The sequence below is a fragment of the Momordica charantia genome (genome assembly GCF_013281855.1).
Source record: "Momordica charantia cultivar OHB3-1 chromosome 2 unlocalized genomic scaffold, Mcharantia_2.0 BLBB01000002.1, whole genome shotgun sequence".
Lineage (NCBI taxonomy): Eukaryota > Viridiplantae > Streptophyta > Magnoliopsida > Cucurbitales > Cucurbitaceae > Momordica > Momordica charantia.
In genome coordinates, this window is record NW_028275160.1 from 7378391 (window position 1) to 7403053 (window position 24663).

Here is a 24663-nt window from a genome sequence, read left to right on the forward strand (position 1 = left end):
ATTAATCCATTAGTTAAGAACACTAATAAAAGACTCTGCTTGCTGTGTGGTAGAAAAAAAAAAGAGCAAACCCCCTTGGGATTTGGAAATATTCTTTGACATATTGAAGGAAGAAACAAACAGATCACTGGTAGCTGCAGGTGATGACTTTGGGTTGTGTAATAAAAAGGGTATGTAAGGACTGTAATGGAAAGGACAAAAAAGAAAAAAGAAAAAAACTTTGGACCTTATGCAATTGTGCAATTTTATGGATTAGTTTAGTTTAATTAGCTTTAATTAGTGCCTCAAAAAGAGAAATTAGTTAGGTTGGCTTATAAAATATTATAGCTTTTTGTGGAAAATGATAGTGCCATTATATATTTATCCTTAAAGACAAAGGCAACACACCAAATACCACTCAACACACCACACAATTGCATCATGGAGAATAAAGAGAGATGAAGATCAATAGCACTCTTGGATCTTTACTACTAAAATAATACCCCATCTTTCCCCTTTCATCCTTCTCAATCCATCTTCATTATATGTGTATAATTATGTCTTTAAACTTTGGATTATGCTTAGTTTGATTCCATTTCTTAAGATTTTGATATAAAATTAGTTGGTTTGATAGATTAAATACTATTATGATGTTTAATCTCTATGATGCATAACAACTGGAGAAATGTAGGCATGACACTCCATTTCTTAAAATTTACACGAGGTGACATGACATCAAAGTCTATATGAGTGGGCAGATTATTAATTAGCTTGATCCAAATAATTGCCCTCATTAGCATGCACTTCATTCAAATTTCAAGAAATAAGGTGTGTCGTATCTACACTTTGGTCTAGAAGTGTAGCTGAAGAGCGTTTCAAAGTTACGACTTTGTAAGCTTAGTCCTCTTTTGAGTCCAATAATTTTGAGGATGTTTTTCTCCATCCAGTGATGAATAGTTTGGTGAAATGTCAATTTGAATTCCATAGAAAAGTTTTGATTTTTTTAGTAGTTAAGGCAATATTCTCTTGCATATCAGATGGGTATTGAAGTAGAAAAGTTTCCTTTACCAGGCTAAAATTAGTATTACTTTGTTACAGCTGGTGAATGTTGTGCAACACTGCTATTTATTATTTATCAACCCATATTGTATGGATTTATGGGCCTAGGTTTCTAGGGAATGAAATAATAGATGACAAATAGGTAGGGTATAATAGTAAATGCACTCCTAAGTTTAGTAAATATTCCTTTTGTTAAAGAAGATGTTATCTATATCCATTGATGATAGTGATTATGAATAATTTACTTGTAATAGTAACAATACCATATATAGTGAAAAATTCTAACTATTAACAAAAAAAAAATACCAAAGAGTTTGTGGGCGAAGTTAGCATAGAAGGGATCGTCCATGGATTAAAGCAAATAGACTGTTAGAATTAATTTTTTAGAGTGTCGTGTTTCTTAAAAAGATTCAATTTATCTTTGTGTTGAAGTAGTCCAATTGAAATTGGATCAAAATAGGATGAGAATTGCATGGAAGTTTGATGAGATTAGTATCACAATATGGGCACATAATATTTAATCTATAAATCGAGCTTTTTGGCATTTTCTTTTGTGTGGGGACGTTTAGATGGACTAAATACGAGTAGGTGAACTAGTGGGGCTAGTTGTTGATTTATAAGATGATTGGACGAGTTTAGGATTAAGTGAAAGTGAGTAAAAAACATGTACAATTTTCTACATGTTGTCATGTTAGGATCTAGTGTGCTATATCAAGTTAAATTACCTGAGTTAACGCTAAAGATGTAATTCGACAATTTTCAAAGTTGAAGGACGAAATCACACCAATAAATTAAAAATCTATGAATTAATTTTCGATATTCTACAAGGAAAAACAATTGAAAATTTATATACTATTATATAAACCACTATCAAACAAAATAAATTTTCAAAATTGAAAAACATAATACAATAAAGGAAAATGGGTAACAAAAAGCAAAAGAGCATTGATTGAACAATGACCTCAAAAGACAACACTTCCCCATTCATCTTTCTTCCAAATATGATATATTTTTCACAAAAGAGTTTAAATTATTATCCATATAACTTTTAATAATTATATCTATTTAGTCCAAGACAGTTGTAAATATACTTTTATTTACTATATACTATTAATACCATTAACAAAACATTAATTTGCCATCTCATCAATGTTACCTAAATTTATTCAATGAAAAAGAAAAAGATACTTTGAAATTTGAATAAGTGAAGTTTTTTTTTAATATATTATATATATAAAAAAAAAGGCATGCCAAGTTTCTTAATTGGGGGACCAGTGGTGCAACTAAAGCACACTCATTGAGTTGTGTTTGTTACCAAACAATAAAATATTTATTTATGCAAAAAGATTTGACAAATTAGAGTGGTTAACAATTTTGTTAGCAAAGCAATACAACATCCACCACTATCCCCTTTATATCTTCTCAATTTTGTATATTAAATTTGAAACATAACGTATTTGGTTTCCTATGATACGATAGATCTTTGGATATCAAATAAATATATGACACCACCCATTAATGCATATTTACCTAACTACTAATTTTTTTTCAATGAAGATTCAAATAATGGAGATTATCTGACTTTTTCTTTGAATCTTATAATGTTCAGGGCTAGTGTGATAATATTTTCATTTTAAAACACTTTTTCAGTTCTCATCCTAATTGTCAATCCGAACTTAATTCAAAAGTAATCGACACATAAGAGGTCACTAGTTCGAACCTACACTCCCACTTGTTGTACTAAAAAAAGAAGTTCTTACCCTAATTTATATGTAAAAGAAAAAAAATTTTAATTCTACTTTTATTTTCAAAATTTTATACCTATTTGGTTTTGGTTCAATCCCAAGATTTTCAAATGCTTGTTTTGATCGTTTAACTTTTTCATTGTCTTTTTTTTTTTTTTTACAAATTTTTAGATGCATTTAGACAACTTATAATCTATTGCACGTAGTATAATGAAAATCATCACCTACGGAGTGATTTATGAAAAAATTTGTGGCAATAAACAAAATATATTTTTGTATAAAGTTTATAAACAAAATCAAAACATTTGAAAGTTTAAGCTAAAATAAAATAGGGGCATTTACCTAAATAGCATAAAATCAATATGTATTAAAAAGAATGTATTTTAAATATAGCAAAAAGATTGAAATTTTACCAAATTAACATAATCCAAATCAAATTAAACACAATTAAAGAAGTCACACTAATGCTATAGTTGAAAAAAAAATTATAACATTTTAAAACATACATATTAAAAATCTTCACCTACTGAAATTTCTAAATAAAAATAATACACATGAAAATTCAAAAGCCAAAATAAGATTTAAATCTAAATTGATTTATCATAATAATATAACATCATTGCCAATATAGCAAGCAAAAAAAAAAAAAAAAAAAAGCCAACCCTAACCTACCCATGGAAAAGACTAAAATAACATTAAAAAATCTGTAGTGATAAACTAGATCCTAGATTAATGTAAGTGATAATGATAGTAATATACAAAGGTAGGAAGAGAATTACATAGATATGTCTAACCAGGCACGTGAAAAATGAAAAAAAAAAATTGTCATATTCATAAAATCGTAATCACGTCATCATATTGCAAATATGGTAATGTGAATTACACCCCGCTAGAATTTTCCAACGACATGTTAACTAGTATCTATATAGTTTACCAAGTTGTAAATGTTGCAGACTGTTGCAATGAAAATTCTCTTTTTTTTTTTTTAATTAAAGAAACGATTTATAAACCCAATTCTCAAATATGATTTCTTACAGTTCATTTACAAGAAGAGTAGATTATATACTACAAATTACAAAATAGGATAGAAAATGTTAAAAAAAAAAAAGAAGGAATTCTCAACAAAAGCATACAAAAATATCAAGAAGATTCACTTTGTTCAAAATATATAGAATCAAAAAGAATATCATCAGATCACCACCATCCTTAAGCAAAAAGCATTAAGGAGAGACTAACGGTTGCCATGGAAGTGTGAGATCAAGAAGTCGAAGCAACACCAATTGCTCTCTCACTTTCATGCCTCAGGCTGTTTTCTCTGCTGTAAGCAGATTTTGCACCCTGAAAAAGTTAGCAAGCAGATGTGGCTCAATAAACATACATGTTACGTAACGAAACCGTCTCATATGGAAGTTCTTTTGATGGCTCTTACTTGGAGGATCGCTCCAAACTTCTTCAGTGCTCTGGCTCGAAGCCTCAGCACGTCCTTCGACACACTGGGGTCTCTAAGAACCTGATAGAGAACAGACGGTTTATCAATATATATGCTTCCTGTGAATGAAGATGACTCGAAGTTTATTTATGTTGTCCTTTTTCGTGTGCATCAGTATATGTTCAAGGCATAACCAAGGACAGACTACTCATTTTCTTGTGAAACTAATCGAAAGTTCATTTTCATTTCCTTGAGATTTACAAATGGTGGGAAAGGGGTCGAGAAGATCGGTTAAAATGAGAAAGACACTTATCTAAAAATTAGACTACTAAAGTTGATATTTTTCCAATCTACAAAAATGTTCGAATATAGCTCAGTAGACAAGACACCTATCTCGAGTAAGTTTTTTATTACAAGGCAAAATATATAATCAACCTCACAATCCTGAGCTAGACAGTCCTGGGCTAGGCAATAGTAGTTTTAACTTATAAAAAGTATGATATCGTGACTCACCGTTTGGCAGACACGTGATAGAGTTGATTCGATATCGACCACATTAATCTGCCAAAGCGAGTTAAGAACAGCATCTTTCTTGGCTTCAATGGCTTTCTCCAGGTCCTCGTCTCTGTTATCTCCTTCGTTCAACCTCTTCAGCTCTTCCTGTAATTGAATCAAAGAAACAGCACCTGCATAAAAGTGCACAAGTTAGGATCGAAATCAAAGGTTCGAAAGCTTTTATAACCAGGAGAGAATTATACCCGAAGCTGCCATCACTTGTGATTTTATCTGGTGTCCTTTGTCTCGCACCCACTCCGCTAAAAACGGCACATTCATATAACGTCTGTCCTTCCCAAGTTCCTTAGCAGCCCTCCTTGTGTATATGTATCCAATGGTGTGCAGCATAGTCTCACCAAAAGCTGATTGCAAATAACTTGTGCGTAAATTTGCAGGAGGTAAAAGGCAAGTAATGTTTTTTTCCCCAAGCATTATAGAACCTGGGTAACTAGAGTGTTTGAATGATTAAAGGTACCGGCGTCTGAGAGTCGTCGCGCTTCTGAATTTGCCCATTTCACAAACTCGTCAGTCCGACCTTCAACATATGGTTGGAGGCGGTCATTCAAAATGTTTATGAGTTTCTCTTCCCTTTCCTTTTGAAACAGCTGCATTTTTACAAGTATGGGTAAATAGCATTGCAAAAGTCTGCATTTACATCTGCATCACTGAACTTGAGGAAAAAGCATACCTTTATCTTTTCCTGAAATTTTATCCTGCGAATTTCAGGGTCTGGTGAATCTTCGTCAATTTCCAAAGTTGCCAATGCAGCCAAAGCAAGCTTCCCAACATAATCTTCAAAATAGTCACTTCCAAAAAGCATACCAAACACCGCTGCAGGGTCCACCATGGAGTCCCTATGAAAAACGGGGAAAATAATTAGGGGATTATCCTATCCATATTTTTGCCATAAGAATAAGAAACAAACCGATAAACGGAAAACAGAGCAGTTGAAAAGAATCAGTGAAACGTAATTATAAAATAGTACTTATCAAGAAGACTGAGGTTAGTTTCGGACCTTTCGGTTAAGAATCTATATAAAAGATTAAACGCCATAAACTATAACCTAAAAGTAGTGGCAGTTTAATACTCTCGTACCTATATTAGAGTAGGAGAACTCGTCTTCCCCAATTAATATTCTGTTAGGATCCCAATACAAGAACCTAACTAGAACACTATACTGCAATTCAAAAGAGTAATTACAATATCGATAGCCTTTCGAGAGGGCTATCTCTCTCCCAAAGAACTCTCTCAAGTTCCTTACACAAAACTGTTCTCCAAGATATCTTCCCTCACTCCCTAATACTTCTATTTATAACAAACTCACCCTTAACTAATTATCATAATGCCCCTAACTACAATAATAATACTATTCCCCAAACAACCCCTATTAAGTCTCTCACATATTCACTTGATGATCTATTTCTAAATCCGCAAGTAAGGGGAAAGTTAAAGAATAAATATATAACCTAACCTATCTACTTAAGTTTTTGGATTTTAGCAGTGGTCCAACGGTTTCCAAACTAGCAACATAACACCAAGTTTTTTATGTACACCAAGGGATAATCATTTTGTACAAAACACAAAACAGAAAAGAAGTCCATGCCTCACAGCACATTCTCAGTCTAAGAAACTTACTGTTGTACTCCTGCCTTCCCATACTTATCATATGCGTCACGCTTCTCGGGATCACTCAATACCTGATAAGCCTCTCCCAGTACCTTCAGATCATTACAAGCAATTGCATAAATAATCACATTTCGGATTTGCTATTTGACAATAAAACAGACAGATTCGGCTCACAAAATAGAAGAGAAGAGACTAAACAGAGTTAGTAACTTCAGTTCACCTGAAAATTATCAGCAGCTTTTGGATCTCCTCGGTTTTTGTCTGGATGAACTTGCCTTGCCTGAAATGTGAAAAGTAGACGTCAAAGTTATAAGATGTCCCAACATTTAACAAAGTTTCCGCCCCAACATACCCTGTGGTAAGACTTGAGATGTTTAAAGATACTCTCTAAAGTCTTCAAGCTGGCCTTGGGATGGGCGGAGCCTTCTTGAAGGCTAGTCGGTGGCCCGAGTATAGACCCAGTACTCTCTTGTGAAAAAAATAGGTTACAAGTTTAGTCCTTAAACTTTCAAAATTGTCTAATAGGCTCCTGAACATCTTTTAATATTCATATATCTATTAGACACAAAATTAAAAAATCATGGTCCTATTCTATTAGACGTAGAATCCAATTTTGTGTGCTTCGTGAAATTTTATAAATATGAAATAGATCAAGGACCTATTAGATACAAGATTGAACGTTTAAGAACTTGTTAACCACTTTTTAAAAAAAAAATTCAATGACCTATTAGAAACGATCTTGAAAGTTCAATAAACTTGTAATTTAACCCAAAAAAGTATCTAACAAAGTTTCGTCATCCATAACATAAGACATCCCCAACGTTAACAACATGCAGCTAAGACAAAGAAGCAACATATATTTCTCAGAGATTCAGGAAAACGGAAAATTTTAAGAGATTTAATCATCATGGCATGGAAAATCACCTTAACGTAGTAAGCCTTTTTAATTTCTGCAGGGGAGGCACCAACGCCGACACCCAATATATCATAATATTCAGTCTCCCTCACCATATCTTTTGAGTCTCAAAGCCTTTGAACTTCAGCCACGTTCGATGATATCACAGCCTAAATGGGAAAGAAAGAACAAATCGAACAAAATGAAAAAACAATAACCATTTTTCATAACAATGATCATATCCAACAAATCCAAGGCATTCAAGTTGTTAAAATTCAGCTATAACCTCACGGGCATGGAAGAATATCGAAAGAAAACTAAGAAATCAAACACAAAATTGAACGAACTTACAAGGTATTGATGGAAGCAGATCCGGGGAGCAAATAGCGACCTAGAAATGAGTACCCAAATGATTGAGATTAGGGAATCGAGGAACGGGTTTAATATAAAAATTGCTGAAGAAGGCGGCAGCGACACGGATCACAGCGACGGAGGAAGAATCTGAGAAGGAGATGGTGGAAAGATGAAAAATCGGGTCGGAATCTTTTTGCAAATGCAATAAAGGTTTCTTAATTTAGAAGTTCAGATTGGATCTTTTATGTGGTTACTGGGAAATTGGTTGGTTTCAGACAAATTTTCTCTCAACGAGTAATGTCCAGAGGATTTTTCATTAACCGTTATTGGGATTTTGTCGGAAATAGGAAGATCAGTAATTTCTCTTATTAGCTCTATTATTATTTTTTATTTTTTTTAAGCAAGCTCTATTATTATTTTTTATTTTTTTTTAAGCAAGCTCTATTATTATTATTATCTTAATTTAAACCTATTTTAGTTCTTTATTTTCGTATTTAGTTCCTAAGCTCATCCATTCTTAAATGTTAATGTCTCATTTTCTAAATCTTCTCTGATTCTTTTTATCCTATGCTATGTCCTGGTAAAAAAAAAAAAATCAAAAATCTTACTTAGCAACTAAGCTTAGATTCGCCTCTGTCCTTTCTTGAAAAAAAATACATTATAAAACTAAAGTATACAATTGTCCTTCTTCAAAAAAAAAATTATAATAATAAAAAAAAATTATATATATATATATATATATATATATATATATATACATACAATTGTCCATTCGAATATAATTTAGTGGTTAAAATACTTTGTCTAACATTTTCAAAATGGATAGTTCAATTATTTACCCTTGCGTCAATCTAAACTTAACTCAGTGCGTGAAGGTATATATGTACGACTAGAAGGTCGTGAGTTTGAATCCTCTACCCACACATGTTGTACTAAAAATAATACTTACCCTTGCAATTATTGATTTAAAAAGGAAAAATATATACTATTGAGGATTAGAGTAATATACGATAAACAAATAAATACAATCAAATATGCATATTTTGTTGGGAAGATCCATGCTAGATACGTATTTATTAACTATCGCAAGAGACGATTGTTCTACTATGCTCTAGTGTGAAAATTAAATGACTCGAAGGAGTCTCGATGAGGTGTAGGGGGACATGCTTGTGCGCTTCTAACGAGGATACCTCACGTTTAACGTCCCTTTATGACTTTCCCGATCGGTGCCTCAGGTCGATAGCCAGGCTCTGGGACATTACGGGGAGTCCCTGTTTGTTTGATTTATTCCAGAAAAAGCGGTAGCCTTGTGCATTGATTATCGAGCGCTCAACAAGGTAACCTTGATGCTTCACGAGATCATCAAAAGACTCCGACGCCATGACATACATTAAGATGTTATGTGATGAATATGAAGATTGCAAAATAGATAATTCAAGTTTTGACACCCATGTAAGTAGCAACCGAAGTGTTCTCAAAACAAACTATCAATCACATAAACGCCCTCTTAGCCTATCTCATAACATTCAATTTCCACGTTGGAGAATACCATAATAGTTGAGCTAAAAAAATATATTATATAACATTCATAAAAATTATATATATTTTAAAATTAACTAAAAAAATCCGTATTTTATATCTTAGTTAATATTTAACTAAAAATTTTGGGTTAAATTATTATTTTGGTTCCATACTTCCACTTTTGGTTTATTATGGTCTATGTACTTTCAACTTTGGTTAGTACTTTCAAAATGTCCGTTTTGATATTTATACTTTTAAAAAATGTCATTTCGGTTCATATTCACAAAATCTTAACACAAATTATACGTATAATAGAAATCCTTTATTATAAAGTCAATTACTTTTCAAAACATATATTGATTGTAGTGTCATGTTGAAATTGTGATAGAAAAAATGAGATAAAAAATATAATAAGTGACCGAAATAGCCATTTTTTTATTATGGTAATTTTTTTTTTTTTTTGAATATAATAAAATATAACTTTACGTAAAGTTTATTAATTCTTTAATTTAGTTCTATAAAGGAAACCAAAAATGCTCTGTATTGCTGAAGAAGCGTGGGTAATTGGTTTAGTTGAATATTAGTCCCACATCGGTGAAGTGCAAAAGAAGAGAGGCGCGGAGGGGGTATAAAACCAGATGAACGGGCCACTGAAGAACATACTTACCTGGACGGGGTTTTTGGACGATCAGCGAGGCCTATGGCCTAGGTTGGTGACCTCCATTGCACTTTCGGAGGGGTGCCCGCCTAAGGTCTGCCCAAAGCGGCAGAGCCTACGTCATAATTTGTGGTAGTGTGGGGGCCTGCGTTCGCGCGGCCCCTTCCCAGTTCTCACTTCAAGTATTGTAACTCAGCTTCTGTAAGTGATGGAATGACAAGAAATTTCGTTTGGTGAACCAAGGGGTTCAGATTCAGCGGCATGAGCGAGAAGCCCATGCAATTTCATGCCCGAATCACCAAATCAAGAAAGCCGAAGACGAAGAAACCTTTACAATGCTCTTACTGTTTAACGAATACGAGGGCTCGACCGGATGAGTTTTCTTATCCATTTCTCCTGAATTCGTGTGCCCTTTTGCGGCTTACCCACTTGGGAAGACAGAGTCATGGACTCATGGATTGGTTCTGAAGTTGGGTCTGGCGTTGGACTGTTTTGTGCAAACATTGTGTTTCAAATGTACGTCGGAATTTGGCGACTCGGGTCTTGCATATCAAGTGTTTGTTAAAATGTCCATGAGAGATGTAGTTTCAAATGGACTTGAAACTTTTCCAATTGCAACATTACAGGGAAAAAACTTGCTACTGCTGTTGGACTGATCCTATTAAACATGAATTCTGAAATTCAAATTGTTAAGAATTTATGGTCCTGCGAGTACTGCCATGAGTTTATGAAACCGATCTCAAAGATTTACGAAAGGGAGATCATAATGAGGGATAGAATCTGCTTCCACCATTTCGGGAATGGCAACTGCTCTTGCAAGGACTATCAGTAGCGGGTCGATTTTTTCCAGAGCAATACTGATGAGAAGTGCAAAAGTACTGTGTGGGTGGGTTGGACCAAATTCTTCAGCTATCCAATGCGAGTAGAGAAGCAATGAAGAAAATTGAATTAGAATACAAAAATTGCATATGCAGAAGTTATGAACCAACCAATTCAGTTTATTCAGCACATTGCAGTTAACAAGTTGCAAACTGTGGATGCCTAATACAAAGTCATTGGGTGTTCTATATCTCTAGTCTCTTCTAAGAAGTGCTTTTGAGAGAACGGCTACAACCTCCACTCAACCAATATACCATGCTGAATTGGATCAAAAAGGGCCTCAAAGGGGCAGCCCAATTGGCAAGGACTTGAGGTCTTAGGACTTGGGGGTTTGTCATTCTGGCTTAGAGGTCTAAGTTAAAACCTTATGGTGAGTTTAATACCAAAAATCCTTGATGTCACCTGAGTCCGGGCCTTGAAGCAGGTGAGAGTGTACTTGGGTATAAGGGAGTAAAGCTTCAGACTCATAGTTATATAAAAATATATATATAAAATAGGTACTACTGAACCTAGTGATTGATTACTTTATGCTACTATTTGACTTTGCCCTAGTTTAAGGATGAGAAGAACACTACTACGGAACCTAGTGACGGATTACTTTAGGCAGCTATTCACTATAGTGCCTTCGCCTAGTTCATCTTCAATCCAACAATTCAAAATTCAAAATCAAAACACAGATTTGTGGATCCATTTCTTCCCATCTTGGATTTCTACATCTAGGATCCAACCTGTCTCAATACTACTAGGAATTCACGACAAGAATACAGTTGATCTGATCTCTAGTTTCGATTGAAAGCTTAACTTCAGGTGCAAGTATGGAATATTTACTGTTCCTGGAAACTACTTGGATGCAGACATTGAACAAAGTAGCATTATTAAGGGTACTGCTCCCCTCATATGCTCACATGTCAAGCCACAGATTATGGAGGGAAAGGTTTCTTTGCAGCCCACAGCCTCGTGGATATTTTGGAGATTCCCCCCTCCCCCACCATGCCCATCTCTTAAGGTAAATAAATACACATTTGCCAGAATCCACAATACTTTGATATTTTGTGAAACATTCGATGGCAAAACCGTTGTAGCAGAGAATATTTTCTGGACAGACTTGTTTTTCATTATCACTACATAGTCTGCCCCACTTACTTCTCTCCCTTTAGGTCATACCAGTATCATCTTTAAAGTAAGCACTTCTTGTGGTTTGGTAGAATAGTCAAAAGAGCACGTTGTAAATTTAGATATCTATGATTGACCAGTTAAGCTATGCTCATATCGGTTGAGTTGCAAAATCTATAAACCATATATATACCATTGTTAGATTTCATGGTATTGATACATATAGCTTATTTTACATATGTATCTATCTGGCTAACAAAACGATATGATTGCAGATATACAATCGACAATGCCTTTTTGAATAGGAGGTAGGATAATGGAGTTGATTTTGGTAAGCAGATGCATGAGCTAAAACTCTCATGTCCTGCTAATCCTTCGAAAAAGTAAGGTTGTCAAATGGCTCATAGGGGTCAGAAACAAGCAAAATCAAAAGCGGGTCAAACTCACATAAAAGCGAGAAGCCGTGGGAGACTAGTCAAACTATGAATAGATATCCCACTTTCAGGTAAAAGTATGAACATCTATTAGTCTTATCATGGGTCTACTTGTTACAAAAGGCGAACGTCCCTATTCCAAAACATACTCATAAGTGAATAAGCAACCTACGAAGGTGTGATTTGTAATTATCTCTAAGATTAAACTAATCAACCTTTTTTTTCCCTCTCCATTAGCCTTCCACAATCACCTTTAAGAGATAACATAAAGCCCAAGAAAAGAAAACTCCTCACCATTTGACTATAATTTTTTCTCAAAGTCCCCATTAAATTAACTCAAATGATAAGATTGTTGGTCCCAATACACATGATGAAGCCATCAAGGACATGGCTGAGCACATGCTTCTCACCATTGTTGAAGCATATTATATTCCTCACCATCCCAAAACTGATGAAGCCACCAGCCAGTTTCTTTCTTCCTCCAAAAATGCAATCAGATCCAAAAAAAGAAAAAAAAAAGTTTCTGATTTTGAATTTGGTATTTTATTTGCTCCCTCTTTTAGGGTATGGGCAGAATGTTTTGAAAATTTGATTAAAAAAATAAATAAAAAAGAAGATTAGAAACCACCATGCCTAACCTTCTTTACGTCTCACCAACCAAAACCAACTTCTTCCCCCCCTTTCAACTTCAATGACTTAATATTCAGTAAAGTTAAAGAAAAAAAAAAAAGATTAAAAAAGAAAGAGTCAAAATCCAACTTGAGAACTTTTTATTATTGTTATTTTTTAGAGAGTAAAATCCTAGTCAATTGAGAGCCTACTTTAGTGGAATTTGGGTCACAAATTCACAATGTTATTGTGTACCCTTCTAGAAGGAGCCTCAATCCTGAAGCAATCTAGTGCTAAAAGTACTTAAGGGATATACAACACTCTATACCGACCTATTTATAAATACCCTGGAATACGATTCATATTTTATATATAATATGTAGTAAAAAATGAATTTGTTTAAGGGGGTTTAGGATCAGTATCTTTGTTTGTCAACAGAAAAACACGTTCAAACACTTAGCAAATTTATGCGACTATTACCTATTTTTAATGATTATAGATATTTTGTCCCTGAACAAATTCATTTTTTTTACTACATATTATACATAAAATGGATCGTATTCAAGGATATTTATAAATGGGTCGGTATGAGGTGTTTTAAAATAGAAGGTTTGAAAGTTTGAAATGATTGACGAAAATAAGAATTAAATAAACCATCTCTAGAAACATCTCCCAGAATAGCCCAGATTTTTTCACCGCTGGAAGTCTGGAAGGATCTTTTAGCAAAATTTGAGAGAGAAAAAAAAAAGGTAAGTCCAATATTCAAGTGAATTATTTTAAATAAAAACTTGTATTACTTTCAAATAATTTATTTTGCAAGTATTTTACGTAATTAAAAAATGGATAAGAATTTTTTCTCATACTCCATTAAGAGATAATTTTTATGATTAATTTTTCTATGGGGAGATTAGAAGTTGTGATAATTAAAGTGGGAAACCCACCCATTGTTATCATTTGTCAAATTTGAATTATTTCTTGAACATATGACTCCCCTTCTTCCATTTTATTATTGATTTATTTTTATAATTATGATACAAAATTATATATAATTATCATACATTTATTTATTCCAAGTCAAATAATATCTTATATTTTAATTTGGCAGTTTCTCTTATTTTCTTTTATTCATTTTAATTTTTTTAGTGGGAGTAAAATGTCATGTTATATTTCACGTGAATCTAAATATAATTGAACTAGTCATATTTGAATCGTACTATTTAAAATAATATTATATTTATGTGGATCAATGTAAACCTAACTTTTAAATCATTTTAAAAGCATGGACTAATTATTTTAATTAACAATCATGTGAAGCATCAAATCTTTCCTTTTTATTTCTATATATACTTTTTAAAATGGTTCTTAAAAGAATGCTTATGTTTTTTCTTTTCTTTTCTTTATTTTACTTTTTTCTTTTTCTTATTTTTCAAACCAACTATATAACCAAGTTCTCTCTTTCTTTCTCTCAAATCACACCCTCCAATTTTTCAATTGTTCCTCAATAATTGATTTAAAACAAATTAATTATGAAATAATTATAGTATTGATTTTATTTAATTAATTCGATTTCTCCACTTATTTAATAATTAATATATATTTTTAATTTAACAAGTAACAAGATGTGAGATGGAGATTCAAACCATATATGTCTTAACTAGTTGAGTTATGTTCAGATTGACAGTTTATTAATTAATCATGACTAATACTTATTACTAGTTCTGTGAAGTTGATTTTTTTCCTTCATGTCGGGTCAATTTTGCGACTTCTTTCGACACATTGATTGAAATTTTTGGATTGAACGACATGGGTGACATTACCACGATTCTTTGATTTGATGGCATAATTAGATTATAACTATGCTAATAATTTTTAAGTGAGAATTTTGTATTTTATCATAAGATTTTCAATGGAATTGACTGCCAAGTTGCTCAGTAAATTGTAAATTCAAGGAAAATAATAGATCTAGAAGACTACTATAAATTTAGAATAATGATTAAGGGTAAACAAAAAACAATGTCAACATCACTTGTCTACTTTTATAGACATGTTTTTCTTGATTTCTTTTTCAAAGTTCAGACCATTAAATTTATCCTCATCACTGTATTTAATCCAAATTTGTTAATCATTTTTAATGGAAACTAAGCAATAGGGATTAATTTTGGTATTTATTCAAAAAGTTGGATAGGGACTAATATAGATGCCAATTAAATTTAATATTCAAAACCATGATTTTGACCCATTATTCTTAGGATTTTTATCTACATTTTATTTTCGGTCTTTATGCCTTGATATCTAATATTTTTGTGCTGCACAAAAACTTTGAGCCTAACACAAGATTTATGTAACACCATATGTGGACTTGTTTTCTGTGCCACGTGACAAATTCAATATGATTTATATTAAATGCAAAAAAAAAAAAGATAATTAACAGTAAGGACCAAAATGAATACTCATCATAGATTAAATTTAGAGTTAACCATCATAGATTCCTCAAGTAATCATTCGAGCAGGTCACGTTTCAAAGATATTAAAAATGTACTTAAATGTGTAGGCTGAGCTAAGAATTGATCGAAAAAATTATTTTTATTAATAAATGTAAAGTTTATTGAATAAAGCATCAATATTCTTTTGAGTTTCATCTTAAAGTTAATTATTTTGTTAAGTCCTTTATTTTTCAAAATCTATTAATATTCATGGAGTTCATCTCAAAATCAATTGGCTATGAGAAATGTAGTGCAGGTATATTATAAACTTATGCAACGTCCCTTCTCTTTTCAATGTGAGATCCTTTACAACATCGGATCTATCTGTTATATATATATATATATATATATAGACTTTTTTTACGGAAAAAAACAGAGAAAATTTGGGAAGATGAAGAAGTGTTTACGGAATCTCAAGCAATATTATAAAACCTTCGACTGCGACTGAAACTTGACAACTATGGACCCCAAACGATGTCTTTAGTTTGTGGAGTAGAAAATTAATTAAATTAAAAAAAAAAAGAGAACAAAATTTTGAATTTGATTCAAAACTTTATCTTTAATTGTTTGGAAGAAAACCAACAAACAAATCTTCTCTTCATTGATTCCTTTTTGTTTGCAGGCTTTGATTGAAGTGTGACACTTAGCTTTATATTTATAATTTTATAAATATTATTATGTATATAAAATTTTTTATACAAATTTATTAATACGTGTTGTAAAATTTCTCTTTATTATTATTATTATTATTTTTCCTAAGAGTGTAAAATTTCTCTTTAGATAGTTATTGATTGATTATAATCGTAATAATTTTAGTGTTCAATCTTTTTGTTTTTACTTATAATAATTTTTAAGCTGATATTTTCATAACATTTTATTTCAGTTACGATTTTGATATGCATACTACAATTATACCTTTTGTTCAAGAAAATTTGTATATTTCTAATTTATTTTTAAAATTTCAGTCAAAATTTTAAATATAAAGTCTCATTTGATAATATTTCCACTTTTTAGTTTAATAGTTTTAAAAGTTAGGCTTGTTATACCTGCAGAATCTTTTTTAAATCAAGTAGTTACAAGAATAACAACTTAACTAATTACATATTGTAAATCTTGAGGGGGAAATACTCCCCCTCAAGCTGGAAGGTTAATATCCAACATATCCATCTTGGATAACAAAAGAGAACAGGATTTACAGGGCAAAGGCTTCGTGAATATATCTGCCAACTGAAGATCCGGGCGAATAGGCATGAGTTTAATCATGCCATCAATAACCTCATCACGAACAAAGTGACAGTCTCCTGCGCTCGTGAAAGGAAGGATTAGATGCTATATGAATAGCCGCTTGATTATCACAAAAAAGCAAGGCAGGAGGTTGAAAAGGCACATGTAAATCCTTCCAAAGATGAACAAGCCAAACAAGCTCACTAGTGCTAGCAGTGAGTGCACGATACGCCGCTTCAGCTGAAGACCGAGACACTGTGGTCTGCTCTTTGGCCTTCCAAGAAACAAGACTATCTCCCAAAAAAAATGCTTGTCGACTTTCGGGAGTCCAGGCAAGAGGCCCAGTCGGCATCACAAAAGGCGCGAAGCTGGAAGGAAACAGAAGCAGATAAAAGTATTCCTTGACCAGAACACCCCTTCAAATAGCGAAGGAGATGACTGAGGCGATGAACGGCAAAAATGATATCTGGTCGGGAGATGGTAAGGTACAACAGCCTGCCAATAAGTCTGCTATACAGAGTAGGATCTTCCAAAAGCTCACCATCAAACAACATCAATTTGATATTAGTATCCATGGGCAATGAAGCTGGTTTAGAACCAAGCAACCCAGCATCTTCAATTAGTTGAAGAGGATAGTGCCTCTGTAAAGAAAAATCCCTTTTGAAGACCGTGCAAGCTCGAGCCCAAGAAAATAACGCAAAGAAACCAAATCTTTAAGCCTAAACACAGCATTAAGACGGGACTTCAAATCAGTAATGATAGACTGAGATGCACCTGTGATGATAATGTCATCAACGTAAACTAATAAAGCCATAAATGAGGCACCGGAACCACGCACAAAGAGAGAATAGTCATATTTTGCTTAACAAAAACCAAGAGATAAGAGAGGACAAGAGAACTTGTCGAACCACTGTCGAGAGGCTTGCTTTAAGCCATAAATAGACTTATGCAAACGACAGACGAGACGCTCTCCCTTAGGTGCAACCATATTATGCTTATAGCCCAACGGAAGATCCATATAAACCTCATCAACCAAATCATCATGTAGAAACGCATTGTTGACATCCAACTGCACTAATGACCAATTATAAGACACCGCCAATGTATGCAAGACTTTGACGGTAACTAGTTTGGCAACAGGAGAAAATGTCTCAATGTAATCGAGACCCTCCTGCTGAGTATAGCCTTTTGCCACCAATCTCGCCTTATAACGTTCGATGGAACCATCAGAGCGATGTTTGATCTTGTAGACCCATTTGCAGCCAATAGAATGGTGCGTGGGAGGCAAAGCAACAATAGACCAAGTATGGTTATCTTCCATTGCTTGCAGCTCAGCACGCATAGCTTCACGCCAATGGGAATGAGAAGCAACTTGATGATAATAAGATGGCTCCAAATGTGCAGAAATATTGAAAACAAACTGTTTACAAGGAGAAGACAGCTTGTCATAACTGAGATAATCCTGTAAATAAAAGTTGGACGTTGAAGCTGGTGGTGCAAGAGACTTGGCCAAATTGCAATGATAATCCTGGAGATAAGAAGGCATATGAGTAGGTCGGGATGACCTTCGAGGCATAGCAAGCACAATAGCCGAAGGTATAGCTTCATGAGGTACATCAGTATGTAAATTAGCCTCATCTGCAATTGTATGTGAAAGAATATCAGTGGCAGTAACTCCATGATCATTCGTCTCCGTAGCAATAGGCTGGTCTGTATCAGGCAAAACATCCGCATGACTGGCCGAATCAGAAAAACCAGAACCTCCAGACGACAAATTAGAAGGAGGTTGTGGAGCAACACCAGAGAAATCAAATGAGCGAGGCAATACAATGTCCGGAAAAGGATCCACAACAGTGTCATGAAGAGAGACATTATGAAACGGAAATATGTGTTCATGAAACACAACATCTCGGGAGACAAAAACAGAACCACGTTCAATGTCAAATAACTGAAATCCTTTAACCCCTGGCGGGTAACCAAGGAAGACAGCCGATATGGCACGAGGGTGAAACTTTGACCGATGTGTAGGCAACAAAGAAGCGAAACAAAGATAGCCGAACACTTTCAAGTGGGAACAATCAACATGTTGGCCATGAAGACGAAAGTATGGTGTTTCCTAAGACAAAATAGGAGAAGGTGTTCGATTAATCAGATAACATGCTGTGAGTACGCATTCTCCCCAAAATTTAATAGGCAACCGAGACTGAAAATAAAGAGATTGTGCCACATTCAACAAATGCTGATGTTTTCTCTTAACCATCGAATTTTGTTCAAGACGCCCCACGCAAGAAAATTGATGCAATACGTCTTTGCTATGAAAAACATCAGCAAAAGATAACTCGGGTGCATTATCTGGCCTAAACTGTTTGACAGTCTTCTCAAATTGTGTCTCAATAAGCCGAAAAAAACGAGGAACAACAATCAATGCATCAGACTTATGGCGAAGCAAAAACACCCAAGTATATTGCGAAAAATCATCAACTAAAGTCAGAAAATATCTAAAACCAACATGAGTTGATGACTTAAATGGTCCCCAAATATCGTAGTGAATAAGATCAAAGCAAGCACTCGCAAGATGATAATGGGAAATAAAAGACAAACGTCGTTGTCTGGACAAAGGACATATGAGACATGGATTCAAAGAAACAAACATCTTTATTGATATGCAAGAGATCTTTTAATGCAACCAAATGCTTATCAGAGGGGTGTCCCATTCTATTACGCCAAGTAGAAAGGGAAGACATACTAATAGAATCACAAACAGTATTAGTTGGAGTATAACAACCAAAAGAGACTCGACCATCACAAGCATGTAAAGGCCATTCCAAAATTCACCATTGCCAATCATCTTCAATGAGAGCTTGTTCTGAATGAGGCAAGAATTACCAACAAAATTCACCAAACATAAGTTACTGCGCGTGAGAGCACTGACAGATAATAGATTGAATCTAAACTTAGGCACAAACAAGACATTGTGGATAGTAAGTGCATAATTCACCAAAATATCCCCAGCAAACTTGACTCTAAACAGAGACTAATGTAGAAGAGTAACAGAAACACCACAAACTGGTTGCAAAGACAAAAACTTATCCTTCGAAAAGCATATATGAGCCGAAGCTCCTGAATCAATTATCCAATTATCAACTAAGGCACTCGTAGAAAATTTAGAACAAGTACTTGCCACATGGTTGTAGCAGAAGGATCTTTGGCTTTGGAGAGATGGCTGTGTAGAAGATTCAATAGCCCCTGACACTGTTCGGCATTCAAAGAAGCGAGTGAATCATTGAAAACAACAGAACCTTTGGAAGAAGAATCATTCACAAAAGTCAAAAATGAAGAAGAACTCTGTGAAGCACTGCGTGTGCGGTACCCAAGGGGATAACCGTGAAGCTTATAGCACCTATCAACTGTGTGACCTTGTAAACCACAATGAGTGCAAATAGAGCGCTCTTTATTCTTGCCAGTAGAAGCCAAAGAACTAGAATTGCCAGACACGGCCGATTGAGAAGAAGCTCTTGTTAAGAGAGCAGTTGGAGAAATCACAGTCGGAGACGAAATGACCCGCTGTTGAGATTCCTGAGCGACTAGGGCAAACGCGCGATTAATGGAGGGCTCGGGCTCCATTAAGAGTAATTGGGCGGGCAATTGACTGAAGGAGTCGTTCAATCCCATGAGAAACATCATAACGTACTCCGTTTGAAAGTGATCAGTAACAGCTTGCACACCTCCGCAAGAACAACGACCACATGTGCACGACGGTCGATAAGACGCTAATTCAGTCCACAGCGTCTTTAATCAAGTGAAATAGGTGTTGACAGTCATTTGATCTTGAACGAGTGAAGACAATTCGCGACGCAATTGAAAAATTCTTGGACGATTTTGACGTCAAAATCGCTCACGAAGATCAAGCCACATTTCACGGTCTGTCTCGGGGAAGAGGAGACTAGCAGAAATCTCCTTGGACAGAGAGTTCAGAAGCCAGGCAATCACGATGCTATTGCAAATAATCCAAGAATTGAGTAACTCACCAGTAGGTCGTTTAATTGAGCCATCAACAAACCCTAGTTTATTCTTGACTGTGAGAGAGATTGTCATAGATCGACTCCAAGAGGTGTAATTCTCATCCGTAAGCAACTCAGGAACAAGAACAAGGCAGGCTTGTATTGTCTGAATGATGGATGAAATAAGGATTTCCACACTAATCAATAGAAGCAGCAGAAACTGGTACTGGAATCGCTGGGGTAATCGAATCCGATGGAGTATCATCAATTGGAACAAAAGAATCAGTGGGCGTAGCCATGGCGATGGAACAAAGAAAAACTAGAGTTAACAAAGACAGTTGAACTCAGGAGGGAACCCACAAAAACTAACTCTCAGACAAAATTTTCATCTGATACCATATTGAGATCTGAGGGTAAATTAAACTTTGCTCAATCTTATTAATCAACATAAGGCCAAATATAATGAATATGGCAGCAACATATTGAAGTAGTTACAAGAATAACGACTTAACTATGTAAATCCTAATATATATATATATATATATATAATTTTAGATGATTTAATTCTCATTCCATTGATTTTTATTTTCATCATCTCTCATGTTAATTCTAGTATCATTAGAGCAATATTGCTTTTTAAAAGAAATTAAACACTAAATAATTTTATTCAATTGTGCAGTTAAAAAAAAGTGATCGGTTAAAAAATATATTTTTTAGAATGTGATGATTCAAACGTAAGCCCATTGTTTACTGGTCAATTAGTCTTATATCAAATTTGCCTTTTTTTTTTTTTTCTGGAACATTTGAAATATGTTACACACTGAAAGGAATTTCCAGCAATCTAGCACATGATTCCTGTCTTTGATCATTATTATAATGATTTTCTAGTACTACCGCTGCTCTAATATTATTATAATTATCAAAGCGAGCATAGTTCAACGATAATTGACATATATAGTGTTAGAGGTAAATTTCAACATACACGTGGTAGGTGATGAGTAGATGCAAAATGTGACACGTGGCTCATGAATTCATTCCACAAAGAAGCTAAGTATATACATCTCGGCTCATTCCTTTGACCGAGCCGACTATCCTCAGTGGCCGAGCCGAACAAGTTTGCTAAAGATCGCGTTCCCATACTAACTGGCTGAGCCGATTGCTTTAAAGAGTCGTTGAGGTCTTGTCGAGAATGTTGTCGAGGGCTTCGCCTATAAATAGAATCATTTCGTTCATTGTGAGGTACGTGAACATTCCGATTCTCTCTTGATTTAGTTTGGACTTTTGCTGACTTTGGCATCGGAGTGCTCACTCTGTTTTGCAGATCCGACTCTCGAAATTCACGGTTCAGCTCATTCTGTGTGAACCGACATTCACGGTGTTGAACGATTTTCTGATTCAACATATAGTTTAAATGATCTTGAGTTCGATCATCCACTCCACATGTTGTATTAAAAAAAATTATTATAATTAATATGCACTTTTTGGATTCTTTTAATACATAATTTTAGTGTATGTATTAAAAGTAATGCACTCAGAAGCACTAACAAACCTATCAAACTGATATAATCATCCCTTAAAAAGACAATCTTTATAATAACTGATTTCTCAAATTCAATTTTTTAGGAATTAAGTTGTCTAAAATCTAAAAATAACTCAAACACCTTCCACCAAAAGATTGAAGATTCAAATTTCGTTCTAATTCAAAAAATTGAAATGAAAAATTGTTCGAAATGATTTTTTTCTAGTTTATTAATTATTTAATTTTAACAAATAATATTTGTTGAATTTAAATAAACCGTTGAGATAAAACTTTATTTTATTATTATTAATATTTTTTTTAAGTGTAACTAATCAACGGAAGAATAGCTTAATCGATTCAGGCACAAAATAATCTTTTTAAAAGTTAAAAGTGAAATCCTCGCTCTATCTATTATTAATTTCAAATTAAATAATAATAATAATAATAATTAATCATCAGTAATTATTATTCTATTTAGTACATACAATTTGAATGGACTGCCAACTTGAACGTGATTAAAGCATATATCAACATACATCTTCGATTAAAAAATCGTGATTTTGAATTTCTTATGGAATATATATTTTGGTAGTAATAATATGTTTAATTTTCATTCCAAACAGTATTTAGAAACATTTCCATATGTATATATAACATCACTTTTTCTTTAATTTATTTCATACCGATTATTTGTTCTTCAAATTTTATTAAGTAAATTAAAGCTTAATTTATCAACAACATTAAAAAGGAAAAAAAAAAGTATACAAATTTTGTAGCTTGCACGTGTTGCATGTTCTTTCCAACAAACATATCCCTTTTAATCGGCTTTTTCACCATTACCTTTCCGAAAGTAATTTTGAAAAGATTAGCCTATTTATTTTTCCAATGGTTGATGCAATATTCTAAGTCTAAGTGTAAGGGTCTAGTTGAGGAGATATTTTATAAATAATTTTGAAATGAAGTCTTCCTTTTATAGGTTGAGGATCTGATCGGTAGTTATATGTGTCGTTTCGAAGGTTGAGTTGTCGGGTGCATAAGTTCAAGAGTAGGTAAAACCTTCCGCCGTATGAGGTTTTTACCATACAGTTTTACGATTAAGTATGAAAGTCGATCCTTCGACAAGTGGTCGTCAAGGGAGATCCTATGGTCTTTCAAATCTTCTTTTATCTTCCAAATAGCAAAATTATTTTTTGACCCACAATAAAATATAAAATTTTTGAAACAATAATAATCATCACGATAGGAAGATAGCAATATTGGTATTATCTTTTCATTTTTAAATCTTTAAAATGCTTTAATTTAACAACTTTAATCGTTCAAGAATTTTTAAGATAAAAACCGATTGCGACTATGTAATAGAATAATTTACGTGTCTAATATATATGATAGACAATCATACGACGTAACTATGATTATATTTTTATGCTATCTATAATAGTGCCAACGATGTTGATTTTTATTTTGTTGATATTAGAAAATTTTATGAAAAGTTGGAATTGGAAATGAATTTTTCTTCTCCCTATCTTTTTAAAGTTTTCATTATTAGCTGTCCCTATTATTCGATGAAAACGACTTGCCAAATGCTTTCGTAATTAATCTAACAAAAATCTAATATATTGTTGATCAATTTCGACAATTTAAACATAATTCAATGAATAAGATATTTATTGTCATTTTTTTATCCAACCCTGCGATGGCTGAACTTGAAAAAAAATGAAAATATATCACAAAATTGAAAAAGATTCTAAAATATTGTTAGTCTTATGCTATTTCTCTACTAATGCTTTTTAGCTAAAATAATAGCATAAAATTCAGTCTAAATTCATTGTTGTTCAACCATTGCGATCTGTCACATCTTTTAAAAAAATCACATTATTAAACTTTATTTTAAATATTCATAACATTTACAGAAGATATATTTTAGGCTATATTTGAAACTATAATTATAACTCAACCATTTTTAAAGAAAATAATTAAAATTAAGTTATATATATATATATATATATATATATATATATATATATTACGTCCATAATGTTAATGAAGTAAGCCTACATTTATTTTATTGTAATAAGCATTTAAAAAATGGCAAAACCAACAGCTCAGAGTTCCATTAACCAAACAAAAACATTAGAAAAATAGATGAAAACGTCACTGATAAGAACATCGCCATATCTGATTTCTGAGGCTTAAAATTTATATAATATAATCTTTGGTCGCATTTGGTAAGAGAATTAATTTAAGAACTCTTTTTCTAAAAGAAAATAATAAAATCTCCTTTTTATAATTGATTTGTTCCATAATTAATATGGACACCCGCGTCATAAAATTCACTGTTAAATAATAAGATTATAAAAACAAACGAACTTTTCAACTAAAAATGAAATTAAAATGAATCCAACCGACAAGGTTTTCTCTAGTTTCGTTGCAATTTAGAAAAAGAAAAATGCAAATTTAGAAAAGAAAAAAAAAACGAAAACATGGGATTAATAGAAACTAGTGACATAAGTTTTTAAAGTTAGACTATAAAACGTATAGAAATCCATCCCATTATTTCATTGCTATGATCCCTAAAATCCA

The 24663-nt window shown here is 33.2% G+C and overlaps 1 protein-coding gene and 1 non-coding gene across 2 annotated transcripts; one reads left to right on the forward strand and one right to left on the reverse strand.

Moving 5' to 3' along the window:
* Positions 1-3740: 3740 nt before the first annotated feature.
* LOC111015376 (chaperone protein dnaJ 10) lies at positions 3741-7956 on the reverse strand. Its single transcript, XM_022290388.2, has 10 exons — positions 7640-7956; positions 7318-7458; positions 6614-6673; positions 6403-6485; positions 5456-5621; positions 5243-5372; positions 4971-5129; positions 4726-4898; positions 4213-4293; positions 3741-4121 (listed from the first exon to the last, which is right to left on the reverse strand). Exons 2-10 carry the CDS (start codon positions 7402-7404, stop codon positions 4041-4043), a joined length of 1020 nt encoding a protein of 339 aa, XP_022146080.1. The 5' UTR covers positions 7405-7458; positions 7640-7956; the 3' UTR covers positions 3741-4040.
* Positions 7957-9822: 1866 nt separating this feature from the next.
* LOC148212755 (U1 spliceosomal RNA) lies at positions 9823-9987 on the forward strand. Its single transcript, XR_015789519.1, has one exon. It is a non-coding gene; the product is annotated as a U1 spliceosomal RNA (small nuclear RNA).
* Positions 9988-24663: the final 14676 nt, after the last annotated feature.